This window comes from Vespa mandarinia, chromosome 1 (genome assembly GCF_050613455.1).
Source record: "Vespa mandarinia isolate Hongniang chromosome 1, ASM5061345v1, whole genome shotgun sequence".
Classification (NCBI taxonomy): domain Eukaryota; kingdom Metazoa; phylum Arthropoda; class Insecta; order Hymenoptera; family Vespidae; genus Vespa; species Vespa mandarinia.
The window spans coordinates 20095001-20122980 of record NC_140810.1 but is presented as its reverse complement, the minus strand read 5'-3'; the positions used below and the strand labels follow the sequence as shown (position 1 = coordinate 20122980).

At 29.7% G+C, this 27980-nt stretch overlaps 5 protein-coding genes across 16 annotated transcripts in view; 3 read left to right on the top strand and 2 right to left on the bottom strand.

Annotated features, from left to right (window-relative positions):
* Positions 1 to 310: 310 nt before the first annotated feature.
* LOC118447538 (uncharacterized) lies at positions 311 to 11034 on the top strand. Of its 4 annotated transcripts, none has more exons than XM_035879590.2 (7): positions 312 to 572; positions 5788 to 6142; positions 8017 to 8081; positions 8197 to 8446; positions 8596 to 8724; positions 8808 to 9084; positions 9672 to 11027. In XM_035879590.2, exons 2-7 carry the CDS (start codon positions 5931 to 5933, stop codon positions 10716 to 10718), a joined length of 1980 nt encoding a protein of 659 aa, XP_035735483.1. In that variant the 5' UTR covers positions 312 to 572; positions 5788 to 5930; the 3' UTR covers positions 10719 to 11027. The 4 variants fall into 4 exon arrangements, with proteins under 4 accessions (XP_035735484.2, XP_035735483.1, XP_085513929.1 ...); XM_085657803.1 differs by lacking the exon at positions 312 to 572 and adding an exon at positions 4176 to 4693 and having other exon boundaries at positions 9672 to 11028; XM_085657799.1 differs by lacking the exon at positions 312 to 572 and adding an exon at positions 4176 to 4697 and having other exon boundaries at positions 9672 to 11028.
* A 1072-nt stretch (positions 11035 to 12106) lies between these two features.
* Positions 12107 to 14337, top strand: mip40 (Myb-interacting protein 40). Of its 5 annotated transcripts, none has more exons than XM_035879617.2 (8): positions 12125 to 12182; positions 12660 to 12738; positions 12809 to 12884; positions 13051 to 13189; positions 13257 to 13475; positions 13547 to 13733; positions 13951 to 14099; positions 14169 to 14337. In XM_035879617.2, the coding sequence occupies exons 3-8, from the start codon at positions 12809 to 12811 to the stop codon at positions 14188 to 14190; spliced, it is 792 nt and encodes a 263-aa protein (XP_035735510.1). In that variant the 5' UTR covers positions 12125 to 12182; positions 12660 to 12738; the 3' UTR covers positions 14191 to 14337. The 5 variants fall into 5 exon arrangements, with proteins under 5 accessions (XP_085511974.1, XP_085511952.1, XP_035735510.1 ...); XM_035879616.2 differs by lacking the exon at positions 12125 to 12182 and adding an exon at positions 12235 to 12530; XM_085655848.1 differs by lacking the exon at positions 12660 to 12738 and having other exon boundaries at positions 12107 to 12182; positions 13272 to 13475.
* A 133-nt stretch (positions 14338 to 14470) lies between these two features.
* LOC118447539 (ankyrin repeat domain-containing protein 13D) lies at positions 14471 to 20482 on the bottom strand. 2 transcript variants are annotated; one of them, XM_085655823.1, is made up of 13 exons: positions 20382 to 20482; positions 18680 to 18815; positions 18469 to 18593; positions 18141 to 18186; positions 17882 to 18025; positions 16967 to 17147; positions 16654 to 16876; positions 16419 to 16550; positions 16188 to 16338; positions 15956 to 16117; positions 15774 to 15874; positions 15616 to 15704; positions 14471 to 15477 (listed from the first exon to the last, which is right to left on the bottom strand). In XM_085655823.1, exons 2-13 carry the CDS (start codon positions 18771 to 18773, stop codon positions 15234 to 15236), a joined length of 1692 nt encoding a protein of 563 aa, XP_085511949.1. In that variant the 5' UTR covers positions 18774 to 18815; positions 20382 to 20482; the 3' UTR covers positions 14471 to 15233. The 2 variants fall into 2 exon arrangements, with proteins under 2 accessions (XP_085511949.1, XP_035735486.1); XM_035879593.2 differs by lacking the exon at positions 20382 to 20482 and adding an exon at positions 19699 to 20046.
* A 27-nt stretch (positions 20483 to 20509) lies between these two features.
* Positions 20510 to 25311, top strand: ksr (kinase suppressor of ras). Of its 2 annotated transcripts, none has more exons than XM_035879588.2 (16): positions 20510 to 20843; positions 21246 to 21386; positions 21566 to 21713; positions 21813 to 22076; positions 22159 to 22312; positions 22398 to 22579; positions 22670 to 22936; positions 23040 to 23176; positions 23303 to 23426; positions 23472 to 23695; positions 23800 to 23976; positions 24084 to 24269; positions 24393 to 24526; positions 24599 to 24736; positions 24823 to 24952; positions 25025 to 25311. In XM_035879588.2, the coding sequence occupies exons 1-16, from the start codon at positions 20691 to 20693 to the stop codon at positions 25175 to 25177; spliced, it is 2712 nt and encodes a 903-aa protein (XP_035735481.1). In that variant the 5' UTR covers positions 20510 to 20690; the 3' UTR covers positions 25178 to 25311. The 2 variants fall into 2 exon arrangements, with proteins under 2 accessions (XP_035735481.1, XP_035735482.1); XM_035879589.2 differs by having other exon boundaries at positions 20511 to 20843; positions 23487 to 23695.
* Positions 25312 to 25427: 116 nt separating this feature from the next.
* LOC118447547 (lys-63-specific deubiquitinase BRCC36) overlaps positions 25428 to 27980 on the bottom strand; it is a 7487-nt gene continuing 4934 nt past the window's right edge. The window contains exons 1-7 of one of the 3 annotated variants that reach the window (XM_035879621.2): positions 27324 to 27450; positions 26718 to 26842; positions 26421 to 26625; positions 26228 to 26316; positions 26048 to 26152; positions 25842 to 25944; positions 25428 to 25774 (exon numbers count right to left, since the gene is read on the bottom strand). In XM_035879621.2, the coding sequence (XP_035735514.1) occupies positions 25629 to 25774; positions 25842 to 25944; positions 26048 to 26152; positions 26228 to 26316; positions 26421 to 26625; positions 26718 to 26831 (762 nt within the window). In that variant the 5' untranslated portion in view covers positions 26832 to 26842; positions 27324 to 27450 and the 3' untranslated portion in view covers positions 25428 to 25628. The other 2 variants (XM_035879620.2, XM_035879622.2) reach the window with 2 other exon arrangements.

Below are 27980 nucleotides of genomic sequence, written 5' to 3'. Positions count from 1 at the left end.
AAAAAAAAATTTTTCATTGACATCGAATACTGCGTATATTTCGTATTTAAAAAACTTTTACGATTATTTCAAATCAATCGAATACAAGTTTTACTTTTATTATTTATTTGATATAATCGACACAATGGCGAACAATGAGAATTATTTAATATCGGCGTAACAGCCAACGAAGCAGTTTGAAATTTCAAACTTACCATCCAATAGTGAGCTCCTCCAATAACAAGTGACATTATAGTCGCGAACTTTCGTTACTATTCGACTACGACCGAACTCGAACCGAACGTTCACGAGCTCAAACACTCTCGAGTTGTGCGGTAGTCGCGCGTTATACCTCGTCGCGATCGTATCTTTTGCATTTTTTCTTTATAATTTTACATTTTACATTAGTCATTTATTATCGTGAATTTACGTATTTTTTCTTTCTTTTTTTTTTTTATTTCCTAACAACAAGGTCACTCATTCCTTGACAAGTGTTCCCAATTATTGTGGTGTTCTCCAATCGACGAGTTTTACCTATTTTGTTTTCTCTAGTGTCGATTCCAAGTAGTAATAACACCTATGCTCTCACTTACGTAAGTTTTTCCTTATTTCTTTAAGCAGTAAAAGATGATATAATATTTACGATATTATCTTTCCGATATTTGAAACTATTATTTCGTGGTTATTTAAAACGTGCTCCGTTCGGACGATAAAGCCGATAAGAGAAACTAAGAATTCGAAGCTTTTCATGACTTTTCTATTTTTCTGTTTATTGATGTTACCATCTGATATTAAACATTTACATGTGATAACTTTCAATAGAACTTTAATTTCAATATTTTAACTTACAGTAATCATCAAGATAATTGCTAGTTTATTTGTAGATTATCTTGAGTACCTGTTAGTTCATCATGACGAGTTCTTCGAACATGTGGAATAAATAAATCTCGTTTGAAATTGCATTCCTTTTTTTAACGATATATATTATAATAGTGTAAAGACGTAGAAGTAGATATTCTATCCGTTAAATCGATCTTATGAAACTTTTGTTATCGTTGGTATGCTATTTCGTTGGACGCACGTGTTGTGTACGATGATTTAATAATTAGTGTCGCAAAGGCAATGTAAGAAAAAGGAAAAAAACATTGTACATGCAAATTAAATGAATGAATTAACGTTTATGAGACGTCGCATTTATTAAACAACGTTAAGTCAACGATGAAATTAATTTCATGCAAAAATATGATCTTTTATCACGTTTTATTGTGATGACTCGATTAAAGAAGAAAAGTGTCATTTTGTATAGTTATTTTTCGAGCTAATGAGAAACGTCCTTCGTTTCATTCAAGGACCCAGCCTTTTACTCTTTCTTCCTATCATATACGCCTGTTGTCGTTCCAAGTGAAAGAGAAAAGAGAGTGATTCTGATATCGTTAAGATAGCCAGTCTTGTTAAACCTTCATTAGAACGCATAATATGTCTTTGTTTAATATTAATATATACAAATTTACTGGAGGATTGGCAAAGGATCCTGAAAATTTTAATCTCTTTTCCAAACATTATCATTTATATTAACAAATAAATATCATTGCAAAAGCATCGTAAATAATCTATAATATTCGATAAGATTTCTATAAACGTTAAATCTGTCATGAGAAACGATTTGTTTTCAAGTACTTGTTATCTATTGTACTATCGAGTACAAATTTATGTAAGGCATGTATGCATCACGTTGCTTACTCAGCGATCGTCAAGAACTACAAAAGAAAAGAAAAGGAAAAAAGAAAAAAGAGAAAGAAAAAAAAAACTTTTTAGGTCGTTCGACTTATGAATATTGTAAAGAGTCATTAAGAATACGACTGGCTCGATGGAATTCATTTGCGATAAAATTATTTCCGAATTCGTTTTCGATCGTTCGACCTCCAGCAAAGGAAACTGTATATTAGGATTCTATTTTTATACTGAACAGAGTTTCTCATTCGTGAGATATGTATGTGTGTGTGTATGTGTATATATATATATATATATATATATATATATATATGTATATATATATGTTTATATTCTTCACCGCGATCGGGATTCACCAAGATAATTTATTAGAAACTGTTTTGAATTCTATAACAAGACTCGAACAATTTCGCGTACACAGACGTCGAATTTAACGACGTAAATTTCACAGAGATGATGTACGATCATAGGCATTCAAAAGAGAAAGACAACGATGAATGATGTTTCGAAAGGTCGCCAGATAAATTTAGACACGATGACAAGCTTTTCGGTCTAGAGCTTAGCCTCTTATCACGTTACGAGCTTTCGATAAAAAAAAAAAAGAAGAAAAAAAAAGAGAGAGAAAAAAAAGATTGCCTCGATATGAACGACTTTTCTTCACGTTTTTATTGACCTTCGAATTTCTAATTTGAGAACCCCTGACGTGTACCTACGTGACTTACTTAAGATCGTGTCACGAAAGCTCCCGTGAAATATTTTCACTGTTAAAGACTTTGGCTCTCGTGTGGCGTGTCTACGAATTGTGAGATCGTGATTTCACGAAGATACGGGAAAATTGCAGAACGTTATTGGGCCGATCAATATAACCAGACGAATGGAGTATCACCAAGTTGTTTTTATTTCATTTCTTTTATAGTATCATAAAATTAGATATCATTTTCAATAGTCATAAATTATCGAAGATAGAGATATGTACTTTTTTTTTGATATTGGAAAGATTAAAAGAGTCGTGTCAATGTTCTACATGTTCGTACACGTAAAGTTTCACGCTGTGCAATATATGAAATGTAGATAATAATCCGAAGAGGATTCGAATAACCCGTATAATTTCGTAAATCGTTCGAGATCCCAAAATATTCACAAAAAAAAAACGGATCAACGTGGTTTCGCTGGACATATGCCAGAAAGTTTCTCAGTGTTTCTACTTGCATCTAAAAGACCATTCCTTCGTGCCTCGTTAATTACAAATTAGTCACTACATTATATCACTACATTTTTCTCTTTTTTTTCTTTTCTCTTCTTCTTCTTCTTCCTTTTTTCTTTTTTTTTTGAATTTTCTTTTCTTTCGCTCGGTATATACACGCTCGTATATACATGAACATTAACACACACGTTATGTTATATATATTCTCTCGAGTAAACCAATTCAACCATTTCTAACAAACTCGATGCGATGAAGATCTTACGAATAAAAGTTAATTGCGTAAAGAGGATTTAATCTAATCTCATTGTTGACGAAAGGCATTTCATGGTTTATATAGGCGCGAGTTTTGCATACCACTTAATATGAGACACGATGGCGCAAAGAGAATCGATCGGTTTTTTTTTCGATAAGACTGCATTACGGACTTTTTCATGCTTTAGAAGAAGGTTGATAGTTTGTAAAAAAAGAAGATTAAGTTTTTGCAATGCCAAAGAGAAACTTTCTATGTAAACGTCTTAGTCGATCTGATGTTACAACATTTCAAAAAAAAAAAAAAAGGCAACAATAGTGCTAATACCACAAGGTTTTTTCTTTCTCTTTCTTTTTTTTTTTTTTTTTTTTTTTTTTACGAAGTCTACTCTAATCATTTTTCTTATATAATTAGACTTATGTTTACGGTCCTTTTCTGTTATGTTCAACAACGTTGCATACAGGAGGTACTCGTCATTTCGCACATTAGAGGTGTTATACGTTTTCTATTTATTGCGCGAACATGTAATATATATTCATACACTTGCACGCTTTGCGCGACCACAAATATTCCCGTTAGATTGGTAACTTCATCATGGCGATTTCGATCGTCGTTTTACTTAACGAATAATTTTATCCCATTCGATTATCTTCTTGCAATTATAATGCTAATGATCTACAGAGCCTGGTCGAAGTTCAGCGTTTTATCTCGTGCCATATGTCGCTCATTACTTCCATGAAGAAACAACATAACTAATTGGAAAATGTGTAAACCAGATGCGAAGAGAATATTGAGTTATTTTTTTTGTAAATAAAAAAAAAAAAAAAAAAGAAAAGAAAAAAAAGAAAGAAAACAAAAAAAAAGAGCGGACAGAAAGAGGTTCGCGAAAGCACGCTGCAAGCATCGAACTTATAACGCACTCGATAGATAACATGGTATAATTTTCGCGAGGGATAAAGGCTTATCTTGAAATCGTAGATAACGTGGTCTTTCAGTTAGTCGTTCTAGAGAAACAGAGAAGTGGTTATGCTTTCTTGCTGTTACCCTGAAATGAACGAATGTGCAACCAACATAACGGGGAATCAAAAAAGAGAAAAATAAAAGAAAAAGGAAAAAGAATAAAGAATAAAAAGAGAAGAAAAGTCCTTTAGAAAAATTCATAACCATCGAACGTTGTTACGTGTTTTAAGCGATTGTCTATCGTATCTACAAAGAGAACACGAGATCATAAACGAACTGCGAACGCGTTGAACTAATTGAACTAATTACGTTTGTTAGTTCGTCTTCACAAGCATCGATTCACATAATACATACGTGTGTCCTCATTCTACGGTCGATAGTTTAAGAATTGTTTATATACGCACCTGTATCGAAGAAAACAAGTGTTATTATAATTGCATATATTATTTTATTTTAATGTCATCTGTAAAATTATCTCGGATTGATTTATATCTGAAAGAAACTAAAACGATTCAATACATCCTATAGGATATAATTTGTTTTATATACTTCCTCCGGCACGATTCCAAGTAGGTAAATAATATTCCTGTCTTTAAGAATGTTAAATACTCATATATAAGCACTTTCTTTTTCGCTCTGGTTTCGTTAAGCGTTTTAATCTTAAGGAATGTTGATTCGTTGATCGAGTTAACGTTATACTACTATTCCGGATATTTCAATGGGATGTTTAGCATATTAACTCTTTATAAAGTTGATTCTAATGCATAAATATCGGTAGTCAATCGTTCTCAATTGGTCAATACAGGTCGTTCAATTTGAACCACCAATTGTACTTCAACGATTCTATTCTCTCTATTCTCTCTATATATATTGTATACAATGTATGAGAATTACGTAGAAAATTCAATCTTTGTTTGATCGATATTAATTCACAATAAATGTCAAGTTTATTTCGGTAGATTCAATATCAAACCGAATCTAAGTCAAGAAATATTAGTCAATATCAATCGATCTAATAATTAATCGAATAATTCTTCATTATTGGGATAAAATAATAGATTATATAATGCGTTTTATTTACAAGCACAAATTTTCCTTATTCCAGTTTTTTCTTTACTTTTTCCTTTTTCTCTACTTCATATTATCAATACAAAGCTCGCGTAATATTCTTTTCCGCTATTTATCAATAAGAATCCAGGGTAAAGATAACAGAGAGACATCGCTGGTGCTAGTTAGAAATAAACAATAATTTTGCTTTGACATTTTATATCGATTTGCCGAAGCATCATTTTAAATACAAAAAAAAAGTTTGTGACATCGTATCTTATATATAAAAGGAATAACAAAGAAAAAAAAGAAAAAATAATATTCTATACGAGGACTACTTCGAGCGGACGTCAGGTTCCATACCGTTAAGTTCGCGTAATGGGTTAAAAATAAACGTTGGACTTTATTCATGATGCAAGATGAATTCCGCGGAAGAACTCGTAATTAAATTGCTTTCTCTGTGTCAAACCTGTAATAACAATAATCGAATCTTAGTGGAATAATCGCAGAGAAGAAATCGTGATCTCTCCGGAATGAAGATCTCGAGATATTCCTTATAAAAATGATTTGATCGACGTGACGCGACACCCATAACAGAATTTCTTTTATTTTACAGAAAGATAAGTAAATGAGACGTGGGAATGATAAAGAGAACTCGATGAATTCTCCGAACAGTTCTCGAATCTACGTCCTATCATTTTAATGGTAAAGACGAAGAAATTCAATTGAAAAGTCAGGGGAACAGTGGAAGTATAAATCATGTCGAGACGTCCAAGCGTTTCCATTTACGATTATCCAGAGCATCTAAATCCTTTCAATGACGACGGTACAAGCCCTCCTTCCTCGCATCCACGTTTGCAACGTGAAAATAGCAAGACCACGGCTTCCCCCAAAGAGATAAAACATAAATTTTGGACCTTCGGGAGAAGCAGAAAAAAGAGATCCAACAGTTTTTCCATCAAATCAACATGGTAGGTATAGAAAGAAATATATAGTATATATTTTTCTTATCATCGATAACACGATACTTCACTTAATATATCTTCACTGATGATTTTCATAGTATGACAATAATAGCCAAGTGTGAAATTAAAATTTTACGGATCACGTAAAATACGTTCACCGATTTTTATCGCCATGGAATTAAATTTATATTCCACGTAGACACATTTTCCTTTGCAAGCATATTAATAAGAGTCTTGGATGTAACACGTTAATTAATTCGATTCGGAATTGTTGTTTTTATAATATTTGAATATATATTACTCATTTTGAGATACGTCTTCGATGTGTTTTTATTTTTTTTTTTTTTTTTTTTTAACTCGAATCATATTAATACGAATAAATTCAAGAGAATAGGAAAGATTGTTTATCAGTTTGTTGAACTTGAACCTGCGTAATGATGCGATAGAGACACGTGAATTAAATAGCAATACCTGCATTTGGCCGCATCCCAAACGACACAAATAACCGAAGTTACATAGCGAACTGTAAACGTCAAGTTGAACTATGTCTCATGAAGTTGTCGATTCTAATTTGGCAGAAGACATTTATCTAATCGTTTGATCCATAAAACTCTATAAAAGAGAATTAGACGTTATCTTTCATTCGACATAAGATTTATATTGGACGTTTGATGATGCAAATGAAACATGATGAAAATTAATTTTCCTTGTCCTATTCATTCATAATTTTTTCAAAAATGCTTATTGTTTAATTAAAAATAATGAAAATTAAATACTTAGAAATTATTAATATTCCATTTAAAGATATTTCGTTTTGTTTAGTTGCATTTAAATAATAGAGTTTAGAAATGCGGTACGAGTTGTAATTATGCGCCAGTGTTGTCAAGTTTTTCAAATAACTTGCCTACTTAACTCTTTCTATTTCGTTTACATAGCGACCTTATACAAAATAAAATTAAGTTCCGATCAAACGTATTCTGAAATTTTCTATAACATTTTAAAAGGCAAATAGCACAATTTGACAATTGAATACTCATTGACGTATCATTATGATACACGATTAGAACGATAGAGGAAACGTTATTACAGGGAATGAGGATGATCGTAATCGTTGTAATTTTAGCGCCCATGATTTTGCTACTTCGAATACGTTATTTCTTTGAAATAATCAACATAAAAATGAATTTCCATTGGTAAAAAAGCGGCATACCTTTGCATCTTTTTAGATTTGTTTATATCTTCAATACATTTGAATGTATTCGTTTGCATTGGCATCAGTGGATAAAGTAAGATTATGTTATTCTTCATGACGTCATCCTTCGTTCATAATATATATGATGAAGCGATTACTCGCTTAACCTTTTCTTTTTCCTTACAGAATTCATAAACAATGCTGAGTACGTTTTATATATTAGAGAGAGAGAGAGAGAGAGAGAGAGAGAGAGAAAGAGTTAATTATTAAAAATATTTTGTTAAAATATTTTCATTGAGATTTCCTTCTCATTGCAATCATACAAACAGTTCATTTTCTATCGATTATAACCAACAATATTTCTAAAGTGGAATTCGCCTTTCAATAGATAAGAATATTTTATTTTCTCGCGGTTATCAGCCATAATTATCATCGCGCAAATATACAAGAAACGAACGATCCAAATCTCATTCGAAGGAAAAATGACGAATTGAACCGAAGTTCGAGCTTATGTCACAACTTTATTTTTAGATACGACGCTTAATGATAATTCATTGAATGTATTTTTTTTGTATTAATGTACTGTTTTAATGGACAATTAAGTTGCCTATTAAAAAACCTATCGATTCTTACTTTAAAGATATTAGAATGTTCCTAATAATGTTTCCAATTTATTTTTATTTCCCAGGAATGGACTCTTTGGTAAACGAAAAGAAACAGATCAAGCTGAAAAAAGATCGACAATTATAACAGGTACATTCGTATATAGATATATTTATATAGATATATAATTCGTTCAATAACAATGTTATAAATTATCCAATGAAATATTATCGTTTTCTGAATGATATAAATCTTTAACTTATAGTTTCGTCGACGTATAAAAGAGAGCCTTTCGATAGGCCAATTGTACCGCCACGAATTTCGAAAGATCAGCAGGAATTTGATGAAGCCTTGGGAACTCTAGTGAGAAGAAGAAAATATACGTTGGACAGTGGTTCCAGATATAGTTCTAGTCTCACCGTGAATGGAGATCCTGCCAGAATATACGATGGGAGCCCTCAGGATACGACTGCGTCCATTATGGGTGATCTTACTCCGAAAGCACCAGCTAGAAGGTTCGAAAAAGAAAGAAAGAGAAGAGAGAAAGAGAATTTGTTTCGAACAAAATGTCTTCTCTTTTTGATTTATATATATATATATATATATATATATATATATATATATTATTTTTATTAATTAAAAATTTAAAAATTATTTTATATAGGTTTGGCCAAGTAAGTCCAAGATCGACAGACAAAATACCGCCATTAAATTTTGAAGATAAAGAATCAAAAGAAAATGGAACGGTCACGTTGCGTGAAAAATCTTCCGAAAGAACACCAGTACCGCCAGTGTAAGATAATGAACATACAATATCGTACGATAATACATGACTCATTCTATGAAATCTTTCGAACGCATTTTTTCTTTGTTCAGCCGAAGATCTGGCAACAGATCATCACAGAGACTAAACACGAGTAATTTGGATTTGGAAGAAGAGACTAGCAGGTCAGGGGACGTTACGTTGAGAGACGAGAACGAAAATGTTCCTGAAGATTATGTTTTCAAAAGATTTGGACAGGATTCCGTAAGAAGATCAAATATATCTATAAACAGTTGTGTGTCCATTGGTAGTACCGCTAGCGGCTACGGACGAAAAAAACGTAGAGCACCACAGCCACCACGGCGCACAGAACAATTGGAAACTCCAGAGGTGAGTTTGTACAATTTAAGAATCGAAAATGTCTCATCATTTCACATCAACAGATCACATCAACATTGTGATAAAAAAAAAGAATGTTGTGCGAACTTCCTCGCTAAAATGAAACTATTGTCGCGTCATTGTCGTCACGTTACTATTTTAACTTTCGTTTATAATTTAATTTTAGCTCTTGAATCAACGCTTTGATATAGTTACTCATGATTTCAAATAAATCTTTATTATCTCGACATAACAAATAATTTGAAGATTGAATATCTTTGAAAATAATTGAAATGTTGACATAAGAATCATGCAAATTATGCTGCTATCATTTTTTTATTCGATTATTAAATATACCATCTGTATAAAGCCAAGTATCATAGTTCGTAGGTCGATAATGTCGCTTGCGAGTGCCATCTGTCAGAAAGAAATTTGTTAAACCCCCTGCGTTATACAACACGCTTTGCATAACCATAATTTTGTTGCCTACTACGGGGGGTTAAAAAAATTAAAATTTGCAATAAATAACGAACGTATAGAAAAATTAATCGGAATGATTTTTCATTTTCTTTTTCTTTTTTCTTGTTTTGTATTTATAGGAAAGCGAAATCAAACAAACTCCGGATACTACGAACGTGGAATTACAAATTACTGAACCGATCGATATCAGTAGAGTCACGGAGAATATTGATGAAATGACAAAAAGGAGTCAAGAATTGGTAGAAACTTCGGATGAGAATACAGAAAGTAGCGTTCAGTTAATTTCTAAAGACGAACCGAATACACAAAATGTTATTGAAAAGTCTGAACGAGTTGTCGAAGAACCTGTCGCATTGGAAAATACGAAAAGCGATGAGGACGCAAAAATTAGGATTGAACAAAACGTAGAATCGGAGGAAAATCAGGATTCACCCGTTGAACAGAAGCAAGAAACGGATATCATTCAAAAAGAGGAAGAAATCAAAGAGGCAAGTGACAAAGAGACGGTCAATCATGAAAACCAAACGAATAAGAAAAATGATATTGATATTGAATATTGCAGAAAGGAAGAGGATAAGATGGAAATAATTAAAGATGTTAATGAAATGAATTCGAAAGAAGAATTGAATGTATGTCTTCGAAGAAGAGACTCTGCTGATAGACTGTCGCGATCTGACAGTTTTTCCGTTCAAGAGGAAATAAAGAAAATTGAAAGACAAATTCAAGCTTTAGAATCGAAAAATTTATCGAGAGATTCAACGGACGAGACCTTGGACGATATAGAAGCGGATCGTTCTTCGAATACTCGATTATCCATTCTAGCTAATCGCAGACACTTTTTTCAAAACATGGTTGATAACGAAATAAATAAAGACGGTGTTAAGATCGAGTTTAAAGAATTACCTAGAGAGCAAAAGAATATTCATGTTATCAAATTAACAGATTCTCCCGTACCCATTGAAGCACCTAAAGAACCAGTGAAAGTTATTGAATTACACATTTCCGAACCCATCAGACAAAGACCAGAAATTTTGGATGACGTAAATCCTATACCAAAGCCTAGAAGACATGCCTCCTTGAGTCATAATAGCTTCGAAGTTCCCGTTGCTCCAAGAGAAAGAAGCAGAAATTCCGAATTTTCTGATAAAAGAGGGAAATCTGTCTGAAAAAGTTTAGTTTTATAAATTGTATAAAAATTTGGTAATCATGTAACTTCTCTGTACCTTTAACAACTCTCGATGAATGAAAAAATAAATGGATAAATTCGTAACACGTCGAGTGATAAAACTAATCGTATAGTATATGTGCCTTTACTTTGTGCTTTAAAATGTATATTGTGATAATTATCTATATTAATCTCACATATATATAATTAAATATGTAATTATATATTTATGTATTATCTATTTAGAAGCTAGTGTTTCCTCTTTTTGGATCCATAATGTTAATTGTGATCTTCATACGATTATCATGTGATTATAGCATTATTGGGTTGTACCATTACATTTTACGCATAGTCTTTGTTCATGTTTTCTTTTTCATTATTTATTGATAAAAAATAAAATTGAAAAATCTGCTATTCGATATTCCCTGTTTTTTCATGTTGTTACTTAAATCTTTGCGTATCATCCTCATTCATTTGTTTACCATCAAAATATTTACCCAAAATCAAGCAAATATCATTAAACTATAGAAATTGTAAAAAAAAATAAAATTCACTTCTATATAATGTTAACCCTAGTTGTGCACTAGGGATGCGCTATATCACTTTGAATACCTGCCATTTATACAAAATGAATAATTTTTATTTGAAAAACAAAATACTTCATATCCTTTGAAGCCTCGGAAATAATAATCAGTAGGAATTTCGACATTAAAAAAAAAAAAATTCATGAATCATGCAATGCGCAAAAATTGACTTTTTTTTTTTCGTTAAAAATCGGATATACTTTTTTAATTTTCAATATTTAAAAAAAAAACATACACAAAAAATTTAGCGGCATAATCATCTTAAACCAATCTCTTTCAGAAAAAAAAAATAACTATTCAAATGATCATTGCAAAGTTATTTTATGGTACAAACATAGGTTTTTTTTAAGAAGGAAAAAAATACTCAATTATTCCATCAATCTCTAGTTAAAACTAACTTGCTAATGGTCAAAGTTAATTAAAAGATCGAATATGTTTATATTATACGAGGCCAACGATCACTAGAGATAATAACTTGAAAATAAAATAATTTTGATATAAAATTTCGATAAGTTTCTCACGTTTTATAATCTTTGTGACATTGGAGACGAATTTACTTATTTTTACCATAGAATCATCTGTCTAAAGAACGACCGAGTAAGCTTCTCCGTGTGAGCATCGTGAAACGTATTTCTTTGCATTTGAATTGGTTCAGAAAATCTATAGCATCAGCTATATACGTAAACAAACGGGAACAAACATCCCATTGAACGAGATATAGAAATTAGAAATTAATAGTGGGGATACGTGTTTCTTTTCTTTTGCCGCAAATTTCGAGGGGCGCCACAGTAGAAAACTTTTTCTTTACGAGAAACACCGAAAACAGCATCTAGGCCAATAATAAGAACAGGCATAATTTTTGATCAATTTTGATGAACAAGGTATTACTTTAAATACAAAAGTTTAATCTAGGAGACTGCTTTTTCGAATTTTTGAAAATGCTTTTTATTAATGCATGAATTATTCTCTATAAAAAAGTAGCATTTTTGGACACGATTAAAAAAAAAAAAAAAAAATGAAGCTCGAAAAAGATTTACGATATATTAATCCTTTTTCTTTAAAATAAGACCTTATTCATTACAATCGATCAAGAATTACGCCTATTCTCATTGTTGGCGTAAATCATTTTTTAAAAGCAGCCATTATGAACAGCCTTAACGGAGACATTTGTTCAATATACTGATCTTTTCATAGATTTTATACTCATGGCTTTACACCTGTAAAATAATGTAAATAATAAAGATCATTTATTGTATTTTGTATTATTATATTAAAAATTTGAAATCATTCAGCTAAGATTAAGGATTATAAAAAAATAAAAATGTATTTTTCCCTCTTTTTTTGTTGTTAATCCAAAGAAATAATCATCAGTGTTAACGTTGCGATAAATTTGTCATTATTGAACAATTCCTTATTATTTATATACATTTAAAAAAGGTAAGAAGTAAAATAATAATAAAAATTTAATTTATGTTTGTTTGTGTTGTAATATATTTTTTATATGTAGATGGGAAAGAAACGAAATATTCAACCTCTACCGGTTACTCCAAGTCGTGTTAAAGTAGAAATAAAAGATGAAATAGGTAATTATATTGTATTTTTTAATTATAGATTTAATCGTTTATATAAAATTTGTAATATTTCCTTTTGCGGATACCTAAGAAGTATTTGAAAGATTTAAAGAATTGCAACCTCTTACATATATATTTGTGTAAGAGATAAATTTATTAATTATATATAAAATAACAGGAGACAGTGATGTTCTTGTTGCAAGAGATAGATTAAAAGGAGCTCTACGAGAACTATTGCAGCATAGTGATACCGGTTCATCTGCAGATTCCAGCGAAGAAAGTTCTGCTCATGATTATAGGCACCATATGAGAAAAATGTAAAATTTACTTTCCGCTTATAAAGATGTAAGATCTTAAATCCAAAATATATTCGTTTTGTAATAGAGACAACATGTACAGGACAAAGTCTATCCATTTTCAACAACCAAGAAAAATAAGGCGGCGTAGGCAAGTACAAATGGATACAGCATTTCATCATACATATGTGATGAAACTTTTCGATCGTAGTGTAGATTTAGCTCAGTTTCAAGAGGATACACCATTATATCCCATTTGTAGAGCCTGGATGGCTAATCAACCAAGAAATCCAAATCTTATACCAAAGTGAGTATACAGTTAAATATATATTCGTTATAATAAAAATAAATTCTATATAATTTCTTGTTTCCATTTAGAGTACGTAGTCCTAGTCCTGAAATAGTTAGTGAAATTAATAATCAACATAATAACATATTAGATGCAAATGGAGAAATACGAGATGTTCATTATTTACCACCTCCTCTTCCTTGCGAAGAGGCAATGCCAAGAAATCGTATACCATCTCCAATAATTCCTGAAACTGAAGAGCTAAAGCTAGATTATGTAAGTAAATATAAATAAAAAGCAATTGTTATAATGATAGTAATTTTAGGAAAATTTAATCATGTAGAAATAATGTTTACATATTTAAAATGTATACTATCTATTGCGTATATAATATATATATATATATATATATATATATATATATATATTATATATACTAATATATATATATTGATAATATACATGTCTCTTAAATACTGCTTAATATTCTTAGGATGGACAATCTCTCAAATCACGAGAAGTATTATTAAGAGAACACAGAGTACATTGGAATGCTGTTCGTAAAAAATGGCATCAACAGGCGCATAAAAATGAACAACGTTATGCACAAGGCCAACATATACTCAGTACTATATTTAAAAGGTACATATCATTTTAATTAAATTAAATAAATACACGTCATAATGTTTTAATAATAAAATCTTATTCCAGGGCACAATCAGAATTTGAATAATAAACAGCTAAACCATGCATTAATATCTATCATTTATATAAATATTCATAATATTTGGAAGCAAAGTATATCTGCAACATTAAATGAATCCTATTATTAAAATAATTGTATTTTTTCTTTATATAAATATATTTTTATCACAACGTATTTTGATATTTGTTCTTATGTTTGTATTTATGTCTCATAATTCATTGTCAAATTTAATCTTTGTGTTTTGATATTGATAATTTCTTTTCTTTTTTTTTTGTTTCTTTTTTTTTTTTTTTTTTTTTTTTTTATACAAATTCAAGTAAAATCTCCATTGTTGTTATACTACTAAAATAGATGATCTTTTTACAATTGTTAAAATTGAACAAAATTTTATTTTCACATTTTCTGCATTAACTTATTGAAGTGTTATCTTACCCCATGTGGTAACACCGTGTCCGTAATTTAATAATTATAATCGTAATTGTTAAGATAAACTAATTAGAATAATAATAATAATAGAATATTTGAAGTTATACTAGGAGAAAGGTGAAAACAAGTGATTTTGAAGACTTGAGAATTACATGCCTTTTATTTTAAATAGTGACAGTTATTGCAACTTACACTATATACTTTCACTGTATGATTGTTTCTAGCTGCAATTTAATCGAGTATGAAACGTGCGTTTATATATATATATATATATATTTTTTTTTTTTCGAAAGAGCATTTGTAATTGTCAAGACCTCATAGTTTTGGAATTTTCTTACTAAATTTGTTATACTATTCACTTTCATTTCATATAAAATGTAGCTAAGGAATAAATAACATAATTTAAATTATTCATTTACTTAATAGTACATTGTTTCCACTGGTTGACCTTCATTATTGTATATTTTAATAACAAACGTTCATTGTAAGTAACATTATTATTTTTTAAAGGAATTTATCTATGGATCATAGGAAATATTTCTTTCTATTCAACAGCCTTGTGCCCGTGTGATAGAAAGAATTTTCATTTTGGAAGTATCAGGTAATTAATTTCTATAAATCACCATCATATTGATTGTAAAAGTTCATTTGTCCGTGAGGGATAATTCTAACACTTGTCGAAATGTTTCTTCTTCTAACAATCGTCGTTGTTCTTCCTCTATTTGCTGTTGTTCTGAAAGTTTTAATGCTAGACGTAATTGTTCTGCAGTACTTTCTAATGAATCACTATCATCTTCTTCCTTAGCTCTTGCTTCATCTATATTATTACGTCCTTCTGCACAGCTAGCAGTAGTTTCTTGATATAGAACCAAACTAGCTTGAATAGCTCTATATTCAAGTAAAGAAAACGATATGAGATTAAATTTTAATAATAATTAATTAGAGTTAGACTATGTTGAAAATATCTTTACAAAATATATAACTTCAAATAAATGAAATAATATAAAATTTAATTAATGTATATACCTTTGAAGTTGTCTTTCTTCCTCTGTTGATATATTAGGTGTCGTTGGTCTAGATGGTTTTTGCGCTCTCAATGCCTCCCATATATCAACCTTTACAAAGTAATCAATTATATATATCAGAAAAATAACAGGAAGAAAATCATAGAGTCAACTTCTTACCTCGTCTCGTTCACTTCCTGCCTCTAATAGACTCTGTTGGATAGCAAATTGTAATAAATCATCTTCTTCTTCGATACTAAATTGCGTTCGAACTTCAGCACCTAATTTCATAAATAATTATGTAAAATGTGTGCGGCGCTTAACCAACTAAAATATAAATTGTTCAGAAATATTTAATTTACCAAGTTTTATATAACCCGTAGGAGGTTCAAAACAAATATCATCGACCAAACATGTCATACGATTTGTTTCTTGTAAATGTCCTACGTGTGGTACTTCTTGATCCAAACCAAATATATTTCCGAATGTTATTCTTGCATTAAGTATATGAAATAAAGGAATTTCTGTAATATACAAAGGAATATTTTTTATAATAATATAAGTCTAAATTATTAAATAAATAAATACACTCACCAATTTTAACAGGAAATCCAGACGGTAGTTGCATTTGTATATAATCTTTCAATTTTGCAAAATGTGAACTAGATATTGCCATTAAGTCTACAATAGGCATAATCTGTTCTTGCAAACTCAATGGATATTCCTCACTAAGCCAAAGAGTTGCCTAGAATTGAATTCATATAAAATGTATATAAGAATTTATTTTATCTCATATTACAATACTATTATTAATGTTAATTGTACCTTGAATTTCTGTATTTTTGTATTAACTTCTTTTGGTCTTCCAATATCCCGTCCATTTAAATCAACATCTGGATCAAAATATTCTTCAGCTGTTATATTAGAAGGATTACCAACATTGCTGTATTCTTCTTGCTATATAAATAAATAATAACAATAAAAATGTTGTTACTAAATCTTATATATATATATGTGTGTGTGTGTGCTGTTGAAAATGAAAAAGAAAGAAAATAATTACACTGGTAGTAGCATTACAGTTTTCATGTTGTTGCTCTGCGATACCAAGAAAGGATTGAAGAGGTGTACGCGGCGCTCTTGCTCTTGCTTTATCAGCCTCTGATAGGTGTTCCAATCGTGTCTTTGTTATTAATTCTACGTTACTTGCACTGAAGACTTTACATTCATGTCCATTTATTATTTCACTTTTATCTGAACGCCAGCCCCATATACCAGCTTTATTGCTAGCAATATATATATATATGTACATAATTTGTTACATTGTATTCTAAATATAATCAATATTATAATAAGGTACAACAATAAATATTTACCGTTCAAAACTAATTTTATCGGTATCTATATAAGTAGTGACTATGGGATTTGTAAGACGTGCTAAAATGCCTTCTTCAGAAGGTTCCATTAATTGTATGTTGTCATCACTAATAAGTTTCATATGTTCCACGTAAACCTTCCTTGTTTCATGATCTACCTCCATCATTGTTGCACCATCATCTGAAAATAATCCAACAATTACATTCATGAATCTAATTAAATAAATACAATAAACAAGATCAAAATAATTATTTTACGAATTATTCAATAATGTGGATTTATATGGTAGATCAGCAGTATATCCAATATATGCAAATATAACTTATTATTCGTTTATTTATATACTTATTTTTCCAGAAAATTTTTTAACTACTTTTAGTAGCAAAAACAGTTATAATAAAGCAATAATAAATCCATTATGCTATAATGTTTTCCAATGTGGCTACAGCTACTTGAACAAAATAATAAACTAAAATACCAAAATTAAATAGAAGCATCTATGCGAAATCAACAAGAATGTATATTTTCACACATTTTCAAGATTTGTCAAAATGTTGTACACAACACATAGATTGTAAACAAAACAACTGTCACCTGATTGTTGTCCCATCATGGTGAATACATAACTGCGATCACACCTAAGTACCAAAGGTGCATTTGTTGCAGCTTGCATTGAATATAGATAATAAATAATAAACAAATAAAAATATAAATAAAGAATAAAAGAAAAAAGAAAGTCAAAAAGTAATTGAGTAATTCATAATATAGTAGAAGTTGTTATTGTTACTTTCTATAAACTTATAAAGTAATATATATATATATATATATATATATATATATATATATAAAGATATACATATATATATATATATGTATATATATATATATACATATATGTATAAAAAGAAACTTACTTTGCCCTTTGAAGACGTAACTGCGATTTCCGCGTTGCCAATTTGTATGATCAAAACCCAATAGAGTAGTATCGATTCTTACATTACTACCCTGTTTGTAAACTTTGTATGTATCACTTGGACACATTCGAGATGCAAGAGGAACTAGTAAAACAAAGATAAAAAATTATTAGAACAAATTTACAATTTGTTTTAATTTTAACTGCATACCTTGAACTTTGATTTTAAAATGCACGAATAAATTTTGCTAGATAATTACCCCAACTAGTGAACTCCCATTTCATTTCTACATAAAAATCGGGTGCCTGGAAGTGATAAAATAATAAAAATAAATATAACAAAAAATAACCGTGTAATCATATTACTTATATGCTATGATATTTATTTTTACCTTTGGATTGTGACACATACAATATGTAGACAATTAATTTATTGTAAAACAATTAATTTCTCCGATTATTAATATAAATATAATAAAAGAAAAGACACACATAAAAAGCATTAATGCATTTTGTATTGTTAATATTTCAAAGCGATATAATAAAAAATTAATTTATCTTCATAAAAAGGAAAAAAAAGAAACTAACCTGTTTAAGTTTGTGAAGTAATTCAGGAATACCTGCAACACGATTACAATATCTTTGGTAATCCCTACGCGCAAGTACCATTTGTAATAATTCTGGATTACCAGTTCCAACTGCTTCTTGAACCACTGAATCAAATACATAAAAACAATATATATATATATTTACATAGAACTTAACTGTTTTATAAGCCATTAAAACTACAATTGCTTACCGCTCCATCCTTGAGTATTCTCTGTGTTGACATTAGCTTCATGATGTAATAAAACCACAGCACAGTCAGTATAACCTAAAGTTACTGCTAACATTAAGGGAGTTCTTCCTCGAGTATCATGTTTTTCTATATCATGCTATAATATAAAAAAAAAAATATATATATATTTACATGTTACATCTATCATAGGAAATGTTTACTTTGTGAATTTCAATAGGTTTGAGTAAAATCAATTTATTAGATTAATGTATGTATATATTTAATATATATATATATATAATATCACGAATAAAATGTTCCACTGCACAAATAAGGTTTCTGAACAAGATTTCCATATAAGGATTCGGAAATCTTTTTGAGAAATATATATAAAAAAATTTCCAGTTACTAAACATTATCAAAAGCTATTGACCTATGAAATATTTATTTAATATATCAATACACAGCACTATCATCGAAACTATCATCGGAGGGAAAAAAAAAAGAAAAAAGAAAAAAGAAAAAAAAAAACAATTATCTAATCTTAGAACTTTCATATCATATTCGATTATCTCTTTAACATATAATGTTATATATAAATTATATAAAATTGTTAGATAATCTTTTAGTCAATGTTTATTTTTTACTTATATATGATTAAATTATTAGTAATTTGACTTATATATAGTAATGTAATTGCTTGCTATTATAGATCATAATAATAACGTATGATACATTGTAAAATGAAGATACTTTAAGAAAGTAAAAAATGTATGAGATAAAAAAGGAAGATAATATATTATTTCTCCTTTTTTATGATTCCTATTACTTTGATTTTTTATCAACTATAGAAATTCTTCATTTATTAAAACTTTTGATAAATGAAATATTCATATCTGAAATTAATAGTATTCATGTAATAATTCCAATATCTATGTATTACGTAATAGATATCGATACATTACTTAACGAAATCTGTATAATGATTATAATTATAAATACGCATTTAAAGAAAATCATATGAGAGATCTATTACAAACCGAATTTGTAGACAACTCCTTAGCAAGTTCTACATAGTTGTTATTCCACACCAGCCAATGCAGCGGATAATTTTGTTGTATAGTCTCTACATTCACCATTTCTATATATTATAATTAACAATTACATCAAACGTCTGTTATGATAAATACCACAATTCAAATACGCGATACCAAAATTTGACAGTCGAATACATGACAAAGAAGGTAAGTAATCACCAGCGATCGCCACGATTTTGGTTCATTGAAAATGCAAAACTATAGTTTAGAAACTATACGATTAAAAGTTAACTCGAGATAGTGCAACGGAGGTGTACATTCGTTGGAACGAGGAGAGGGGATGATATTCATCGCGTTCATAAATCTATTCAAAAAGTATTTTATTTTCTATACGGCCAAAAAGAGATCGAATAAATAATTCGATCGTATCGTTATAATAAATTCATTAACATTTTATCCTTATACACGTACACGCGCGCGCGCGCACACACACACAACACAACACACACACACACAATATATATACAAAATTAAATTGGTGCAGTGGAATTACATTACTCGAGCTTTTCACGCAAAAAAAAAAGAAAAAAAAAAACTTTGTTATTAGTAATATTCACATTGCAAACGTCGAAAAACCATTTATCTGACGAAAATCTTATCTCTTTAGAAATATAATTATAACGTACACGATATTATTTGCAATGGAACGATGGAAATGTTACGGAAAATAAATGCATTTTGGAACGTCCAAAAGAGACAACCAAGAGAGACTAGAAAGATGCAGGCGCTACGATCCCGGATTGCCGGGCAGCGATTGACGTCAGTGATAGGCGGCCAAGATGGTTGTCAATGTTGATAAGTGGTTTAGTTCCTCAAACGATCAGTGATAACGCGGCCGATCGACAGCAGACTTGTATAAGGGTACATTATGCCTGTAAAATAGAAGTTTTTAAAAGTGACGAAGACATTAGGGGCCTTCGCATTTTCTGCGAGGGATGGCGGACAGTGAAGATCCGGAACAAGAGATTCGACGAGCCTTGGACGTCGTTCAATCCATGATTGACATTTCTGCCGATCGACTGGAAGGTTTGAGAACTCAATGCTCGACCAGTGCGGAACTAACTCAACAGGAGATACGAACGTTAGAAGTAAGAATTTTACTTATTGATATTTTCTTTCTTTTTCTTTTTTTCCTTTTCTTTCTTTCTTTTTTTTTCTTCTTTTTTTTTTTTTTTTTTTTTCTCTTTCCCCTTTGAAGGTAAGATATCGTACTTTCTTTCATTTTCTCTTTGACATTTTCATGAAATATTTTACGATGGTCAACAAGTTATAAAGTTCTAATTATCACTAATCATTGTTTAGTCGTTTAAAGTCTTTATTATAAACATGAAAATAAATATTTATAATCAGCAAATTGATAGAGTCTGATTCACTCTTATTAGGCTTTAAATTCTTTGAAATTTATCAAATATCAATATTTTATATAAACTTTACAAATTGATTTAATGTTATTGTTTCTTTTTTGTTTACAACTTATATGTATGTTCTAGGGAAAATTGATTAAGTTATATTCGAAGCAACTCGTGACTAAAGCCAAACTTACTGTAGAATCATTGCCAGCAGAAATGAGACAGTATCCATCCTTGCAACAGTGGTTACGTGTAGTGGGTCTAACACAAGAATCCATTCAAGTATGTATATTATTAATTGACAATTTTATATGTTTTTATCTATTTGTTAAATAAATTCAATAAGCATGTTTAGCTTGAATTTTTAAATGCAGAAAGTAAGGTATTCAACAAACATTTATTCTTATGGTCTTTTATTTTATATGATATTCAAGTATATAACCTAGTATAACATGTTTTAGATGGTTTGTTCAAAAGCTAATTCTCTTGAAGCATTGAAAGAAAAATCAGAACATGAATTGGGTACTATGCTAGGTGAGAATAATATTAAACATGAAGAAGAACTTCGTAGACTTTGTAGAGCATTGCACAATCTGCGCAGATATATGGGTAAGAGTCTGACTTTCCCCTGTCCCCCTCCCCCTTAATACTATATTTAGTATTTAAATTTAAATTATATCAATATATTATAATGCATATTTTGTTTAGATGTACTTTTAAGAGGAGAGGTAGATAACAGTGATATGAACTTATATTGGGATTCTTGGGATAGACATCATTTACGTACCGGCGCATCTCCTAGACCAATTCGTTCTCGTACTACAAGATGTTCTGTTCCCTCTGAAGATAGTATTCCATATCACAATAACAATAATAATCTCACTAGCGATATGCTAGCGCAAGCTTCTTCTATTACATCTTTATCATCTACTAGTCCACCTTCTACGCCATTATTACAAAGACAAGGGCATGGTATGTATTTTCTTTTTTTTTTATTTTGTTATTTTTTTTTTTTTTTACTTTATACTATCTTAATATATCTTTTTAATAACAGCGATCAAATTTCCTACAACTCCACCTCCTTGTAAAAAACATCAAATTGGTTTACAAAATACTATATCACAACCGGAAGTGTTTCCATTAACTAAGTCAAAATCTCATGAATCACAGTTAGCAAATCGTCTCGAAAATGGAGACACAGCTTCTAGGTAATATTTAAAAACGAAAAATATAAGAAATAAATTTTATGCAAAACTTACATAATATATAGGGTACACATGATTTTTTTTATAGTTGTGCAAGCGAACATCATGTTAGTTCTGTAGGAAGGAGAAATCGTTTACCTACAGAACCAGGATCATGCAGTAGCAATGCAGATATCATGACAGAATGCTTCTTACCAAATAGTAACAGTCCTATTAAATCACCTCCATATTCCAGTGCAGATAGTGATGATAACAGTTTTAAAGGAACTGGTAATGTTAATGCAATCAAGCAAAAGTATATTGTTAAATATACTTGTTTTGTTTTTATCATTAAATAATAAACATTATAATATATTTTAGTAATAACAAGCTTGCAAGTGCCAAAATCGCCGCGTACTCCAACTGTAACACGTGGGATGGGTCATATTATTGCTCATCGTTTTACAAAAACCTTTAAAATGATGACTACTTGCGACTTTTGTGACAAACAAATGTTTATAGGAACTGGCTTGAAATGCAAAGAATGTAAATATAAATGTCATAGAGACTGTGAATCTAAAGTACCTCCCTCTTGTGGCCTACCTCAAGAACTTTTTGATGAGTTCAAAAGATCTGTTCAGGGTGATGGTACGAATCTTTCCATTTATAATTTTATTTAAAACGCAATAATCCTTAATTGTATGATAATATTATTTTTAAACATAAAGATTAAAAAAATAATAAATTTCAGGTATGGTTAATGTGTCTCCAATATTGAACAAACCAATCATAACATCCCCAAATCATCATAGTTCTAATTTATTGGCTTCGTTGAATCGAAGAGATCGAAAGCGATCACACCCTCATTCTTCAATGAATATACCTCAGGTAATACCATTATTATTTTGTAGTTATTTCACTGAAAATTATTATTGATACTACTTACTTACTTTCTTTCTTTCTTTCTTTCTTTCTTTCTTTCTTACTTGAATTATTTCTTATTTGTATATATAGGGTGCTGATTCTAGTTCGAATACCTCGAGCTGCAATAGCTCAACACCTTCTAGTCCAGCTTTATTACCTGCCAATACTAGCCAAACTCCACAAGCACCTATGAAGCAACAGTTCCATTTTCCAGGTAATATATCGTTTTTATCGTATGCCAATATATCAAATACTTTAGGCGATGTGTTTACAGATGTTGTATTAAATGAAAAAGGTGTTACATTGGAAACACATCGTCTTGAAAGTACAACTGTCTTGAGTGATAGTGAGAGGACAGTAAGCGTTTCTGGCTCTGGCAGTGTTAGCACTGATTCAGAAAGAACACCAGTCAGAGTAGATTCCCAGGATTCTCAGGTTTCTGATGGGGAACCAGGAGATAGCCGGTGGCCTCGTCAAAATAGCGTACGCATAATAGTTTGTTTATGTCGCGTAATCTGTGATGTATTAAATTTAACTACAAAAAGACAAAAAAAATCTACGTTTAAAAATATTCTATGTGCTTGTAGTTATCTATGAGGGAATGGGACATTCCATATGATGAATTAAAAATTGGAGAACCTATAGGTACTGGAAGATTTGGAACAGTCTACAGAGGAAATTGGCATGGAGATGTTGCGATTAAAGTTTTAAATATGGACTATTATCTTGATGACGATAAAACATTAGAAGCCTTCAAATTAGAAGTATGAAAATTATGTTATGATGTAGTATTGAATTACTTATCATTTAATTAATTAATTAATTAAAAAAAAAGAAACCAACATCGTTTACGAGTGCATCGTATTTATAGGTGGCTACATTCCGAAAGACTAGACACGAAAATTTGGTTTTATTTATGGGAGCTTGTATGAAACCCCCTTGTTTAGCTATAGTAACTAGTATGAGCAAAGGCATGACACTTTACACCCACATTCATTTACGAAAAGATAAATTCAATATGAATAAAACGACTATTATCGCTCAACAGATTTCTCAGGTATGCGTAAAAGAAAAGTTATGTAAAAATATTATATAAATTTAATATCATCTGTAACACGTGATAATATTTAATGATATTTAAAATATTTGCAAATAAAAACAAAAATTTATTTATACACAGGGAATGGGGTATCTTCATGCCCGTGGTATAGTTCACAAGGATTTGAAAAGCAAAAACATATTTTTAGAAAATGGAAAAGTAGTAATAACTGATTTTGGTCTATTCAGTGTTACTAAACTCTGTTATGGTAATAGGTGAGTAAATTATATATTTTTATAAACGCTCAGGTAATTTTAATTTGAATAATAAATTTGTCTTTAATACAGGAAAGGTAATGGATTAAGTATACCACCAGGTTGGTTGTGTTACTTGGCTCCTGAAATTGTACGACGATTAAAACCGCAACAAACTCGAGATCAAGAAGAATTACCATTTACAGATGCTTCTGACGTTTATGCATTTGGGTTTGTATTGCATCAACCTTTTATTCTACTATTTACATAAATATGTAATAATAAATTCAATATGACATATTTGATATATCTTTCAGAACTGTGTGGTATGAACTTTTATGTGGTGAATGGCCATTCAAAGGTCAACCTCCTGAAGCTATAATTTGGCAAGTAGGTAAAGGAATGAAGCAACCTTTGGCTAATTTACAAGCCTCCCGTGATGTTAAGGTAAGATTTAAATAAAATTTCGAATAATTTAATATTTAAAAATGACAATATATAATCTATTTTTATTTTTAGGATATTTTGATGTTTTGTTGGTCATACCATCCTGAAAATCGACCTGACTTTGCAAAACTGTTAACTACACTTGAAAAGCTACCTCGTAAAAGGTTAGCACGTAGTCCTTCTCATCCTATTCATCTTTCTCGTTCTGCAGAATCTGTGTTTTGAATATGTTTAAGTCTTTAAATACGCTGTTATTCTCGTAGTGTACATATAGAGATGTGCAATTATTGCCAGATCTTTGTTCGTGAAAGGGAAAATAAAAATCATTGAAAATTTGTTCGGAATTATTAACTAATCAAATTATAATAAAAAAAGGTTGGGAATACAAAGTGGTTATGTATGTATGCATATATACATACATACGTGTTCTCTACTTGTATTGTTTAAGAAACAATTTTGGTAGTTATCTACGTAATTATGCTGTTACGTGTATTTATTTATAATCTTGCAGTAATATTTATTTCCAAAAGTAATCATAAATATGAAAGATAAACATGAAAATAGCATAAACTTTATTTATAATCGATTAATATTAAAAATTGGAAATTGTACATAGGACTTGGATCATCTGTTGTTTATTTTCTTTCGATGGGGATGATTGTTAACATCATGAATTTTAACCTTTACAGAGTTGCTGTAACTCTAACATTTGCTTTCGAAGATGTGCCGCACGTAATTTATTTAATGCTATTCTTGTTTCAAATGTAAGTACTAAAGGTCTAGTAATAATATCTGTGATATGAAGAAGCGCGCGAGTTTTGACTGAAAATATGAATTAGATTTATTTCCTTGCGATTGTTTAAACTGTAAAATATATTCACATACATACCAGCATTATTATGTATAGTAGCAAAAATGTCTGGATGATCTCTACATGCTTCTGCTGTATCCTCTTCTTCTTGCACCAAAATCTTTGGTATGTCTGTCATTGTCTATAGTTAAAAAAAATATATATATATGATTTATTATTTTTTTTTTACGTTGATTTAACTGATTACACATGAATCGTTGTCGAATAATAAAAAGGAAACTTACTTTCAAACATATGTCTGATAATTCTGGAGTACATACAATTTCTAATGGAATTTCGACAGATATTCCATCATGAGATTGAAAACAAATCAAAGATATTTCTTGTTCCTAAACAAAGTAAATAGAAATTAATGTATTATAATATTGTAAGAAATATTTAATTTTATAATAACAACAGTGAACCTTTGAATCCTTAGCCTCAGAAAATACTGAAAATATTAAACCTACGAAACCGGAATCCATTGTTTGATAAGTTGCTTGAGTTCCAATGTCTAGAATCAAATTTGAAAATATAATATATGTTATTAAAATCAGATTATATATTATCAATAAGTTTAATATGACACAAAATGTTGCTTGTGAGATATTAACATACCTACATGAGATGGAAATACAGTAATATGTGGATGGGAGTGATACCATCCAAGAACTCGCATGGGATGTTTTAATTCTATAGTTAAACGATCTGCTTCGGCAGCTGCTTTTAATAGTTGTTCGGGAGATATTTCAACGCGATCTTTTTGCTTGTCTAAACGATATAATATCATAACAGCAGATATATTTGCTATACCTTTAACACACTAAAATATGAAAATAAAGTTGATTTAACCTGAGAATTTAAATTTGTTAACATCATCAAAAAATATAGTCATAATTATAACAACATGCTTACGTTTCCAATAAGTAAACCCATTACTTCAAAATATTCTGTTGACAAAGCATGATGCAAACAGACCATATAAACATCTGCGTGTAATTGTACCTTTTGCAATGTTAATGAACTCATTGTGTTTGATTCTGTAAATTTTTTTTTTCCAATAGATGAAATTGAAGTATTGTGATAATATTGACTATTTATATTTAAGTAACAATAATACTGTAGTTAATGATTATTCGATGTTAATATTTTGATGATGCAAAATATTTATAGAAATATATGTAAACAATATGCATGCACTTCATGGAAAAAATACGTAATGTCTTTCACATTTATAAATATTTATATTATTGTGTCTTACCTTTCTTTAATAATTAAAAATAAAAAAGATATCAAACTATGCTAGAAAAGCGACGTTTGAAGATATTTATTTATTTTGAAACCTTCAATGACGCTTTTATTTTCTAATCGACATAATTCTATTGTAAATCACTCTTTTTTCATCAGTCTTTTTAATTAACCTACACACTAATGTATTTCATTTCTTTGAAATTGCAATAACCTACTAATCTAATAAGAAAGAAATTAGAAAACAGTACTCATGTGCACCCATAAACTTACATGAAAAAAGAAGAGAAAATATCGTTATTGATTGTTAAATGGCGGCAGCCATTACTGTTACTTGCGCCATCTAGTGGCGTATTTCGTGACATGTTCGTGCTTAGATTTAAAAAATTCAATATTAAACAATGTTTTATATATATACATATATACATATATACATATATACATATATATATTCTAATACGAGAAATGATCGAATTTATTTATAATTAAATCAATACTTCTAAGAAATGTTGTAATAAGAATTAGAAAATAATCAGAACATATGCACAACTATCTTCAACTTATATGTATATATATACATACATATATATATATATATATCATATATATGTGTATATTAAAAAGAATTAATTTTATTTCATGTAAATTTCAATTATGCAAAAAAAATTAACGTTATTATGGATATTAAAAAAATAACTATTTCTGATAGAAGTAATGATGACAGGTATTTTGTTCGTATAGATAAGCTATATAAGAATATTTGATTATTAACCTAAAAATCACCGTTATAACACCAATAGATAATGAATAGGTATTTGAGATATCGTACGATTGTAGGAACCATTATATTTATGAAAGAAAGTCAATGAAATATTTGACTAATATGCAAGGTGTGCATTAAAAAGTTCATTATTAAATCCATAAATTATA

Bases quoted from the DNA above. Each gene is read 5' to 3' on its own strand.
- LOC118447539 (XM_035879593.2), bottom strand. From the start codon at position 19,797: ATGGTGAATGTAGAGACTATACAACAAAATTATCCGCTGCATTGGCTG. The intron at 16,551-16,653 runs GTAATTATTTTC...TTATTTATATAG, and splicing joins ACTGTAATGCTACTACCAGT to CAAGAAGAATACAGCAATGT. The intron at 16,339-16,418 runs GTACAATTAACA...ATTCAATTCTAG, and splicing joins CAAAAATACAGAAATTCAAG to GCAACTCTTTGGCTTAGTGA.
- LOC118447538 (XM_085657803.1), top strand. From the start codon at position 5,931: ATGTCGAGACGTCCAAGCGTTTCCATTTACGATTATCCAGAGCATCTA. The intron at 6,143-8,016 runs GTAGGTATAGAA...TTTATTTCCCAG, and splicing joins TTTTCCATCAAATCAACATG to GAATGGACTCTTTGGTAAAC. The intron at 8,447-8,595 runs GTTCGAAAAAGA...TATTTTATATAG, and splicing joins CCGAAAGCACCAGCTAGAAG to GTTTGGCCAAGTAAGTCCAA.
- ksr (XM_035879588.2), top strand. From the start codon at position 20,691: ATGGCGGACAGTGAAGATCCGGAACAAGAGATTCGACGAGCCTTGGAC. The intron at 22,313-22,397 runs GTAATATTTAAA...TTTTTTTTATAG, and splicing joins AATGGAGACACAGCTTCTAG to TTGTGCAAGCGAACATCATG. The intron at 23,427-23,471 runs GTAATATATCGT...CAAATACTTTAG, and splicing joins GCAACAGTTCCATTTTCCAG to GCGATGTGTTTACAGATGTT.
- mip40 (XM_085655826.1), top strand. The intron at 13,476-13,546 runs GTGAGTATACAG...GTTTCCATTTAG, and splicing joins AATCCAAATCTTATACCAAA to AGTACGTAGTCCTAGTCCTG. The intron at 14,100-14,168 runs GTACATATCATT...ATCTTATTCCAG, and splicing joins CTCAGTACTATATTTAAAAG to GGCACAATCAGAATTTGAAT.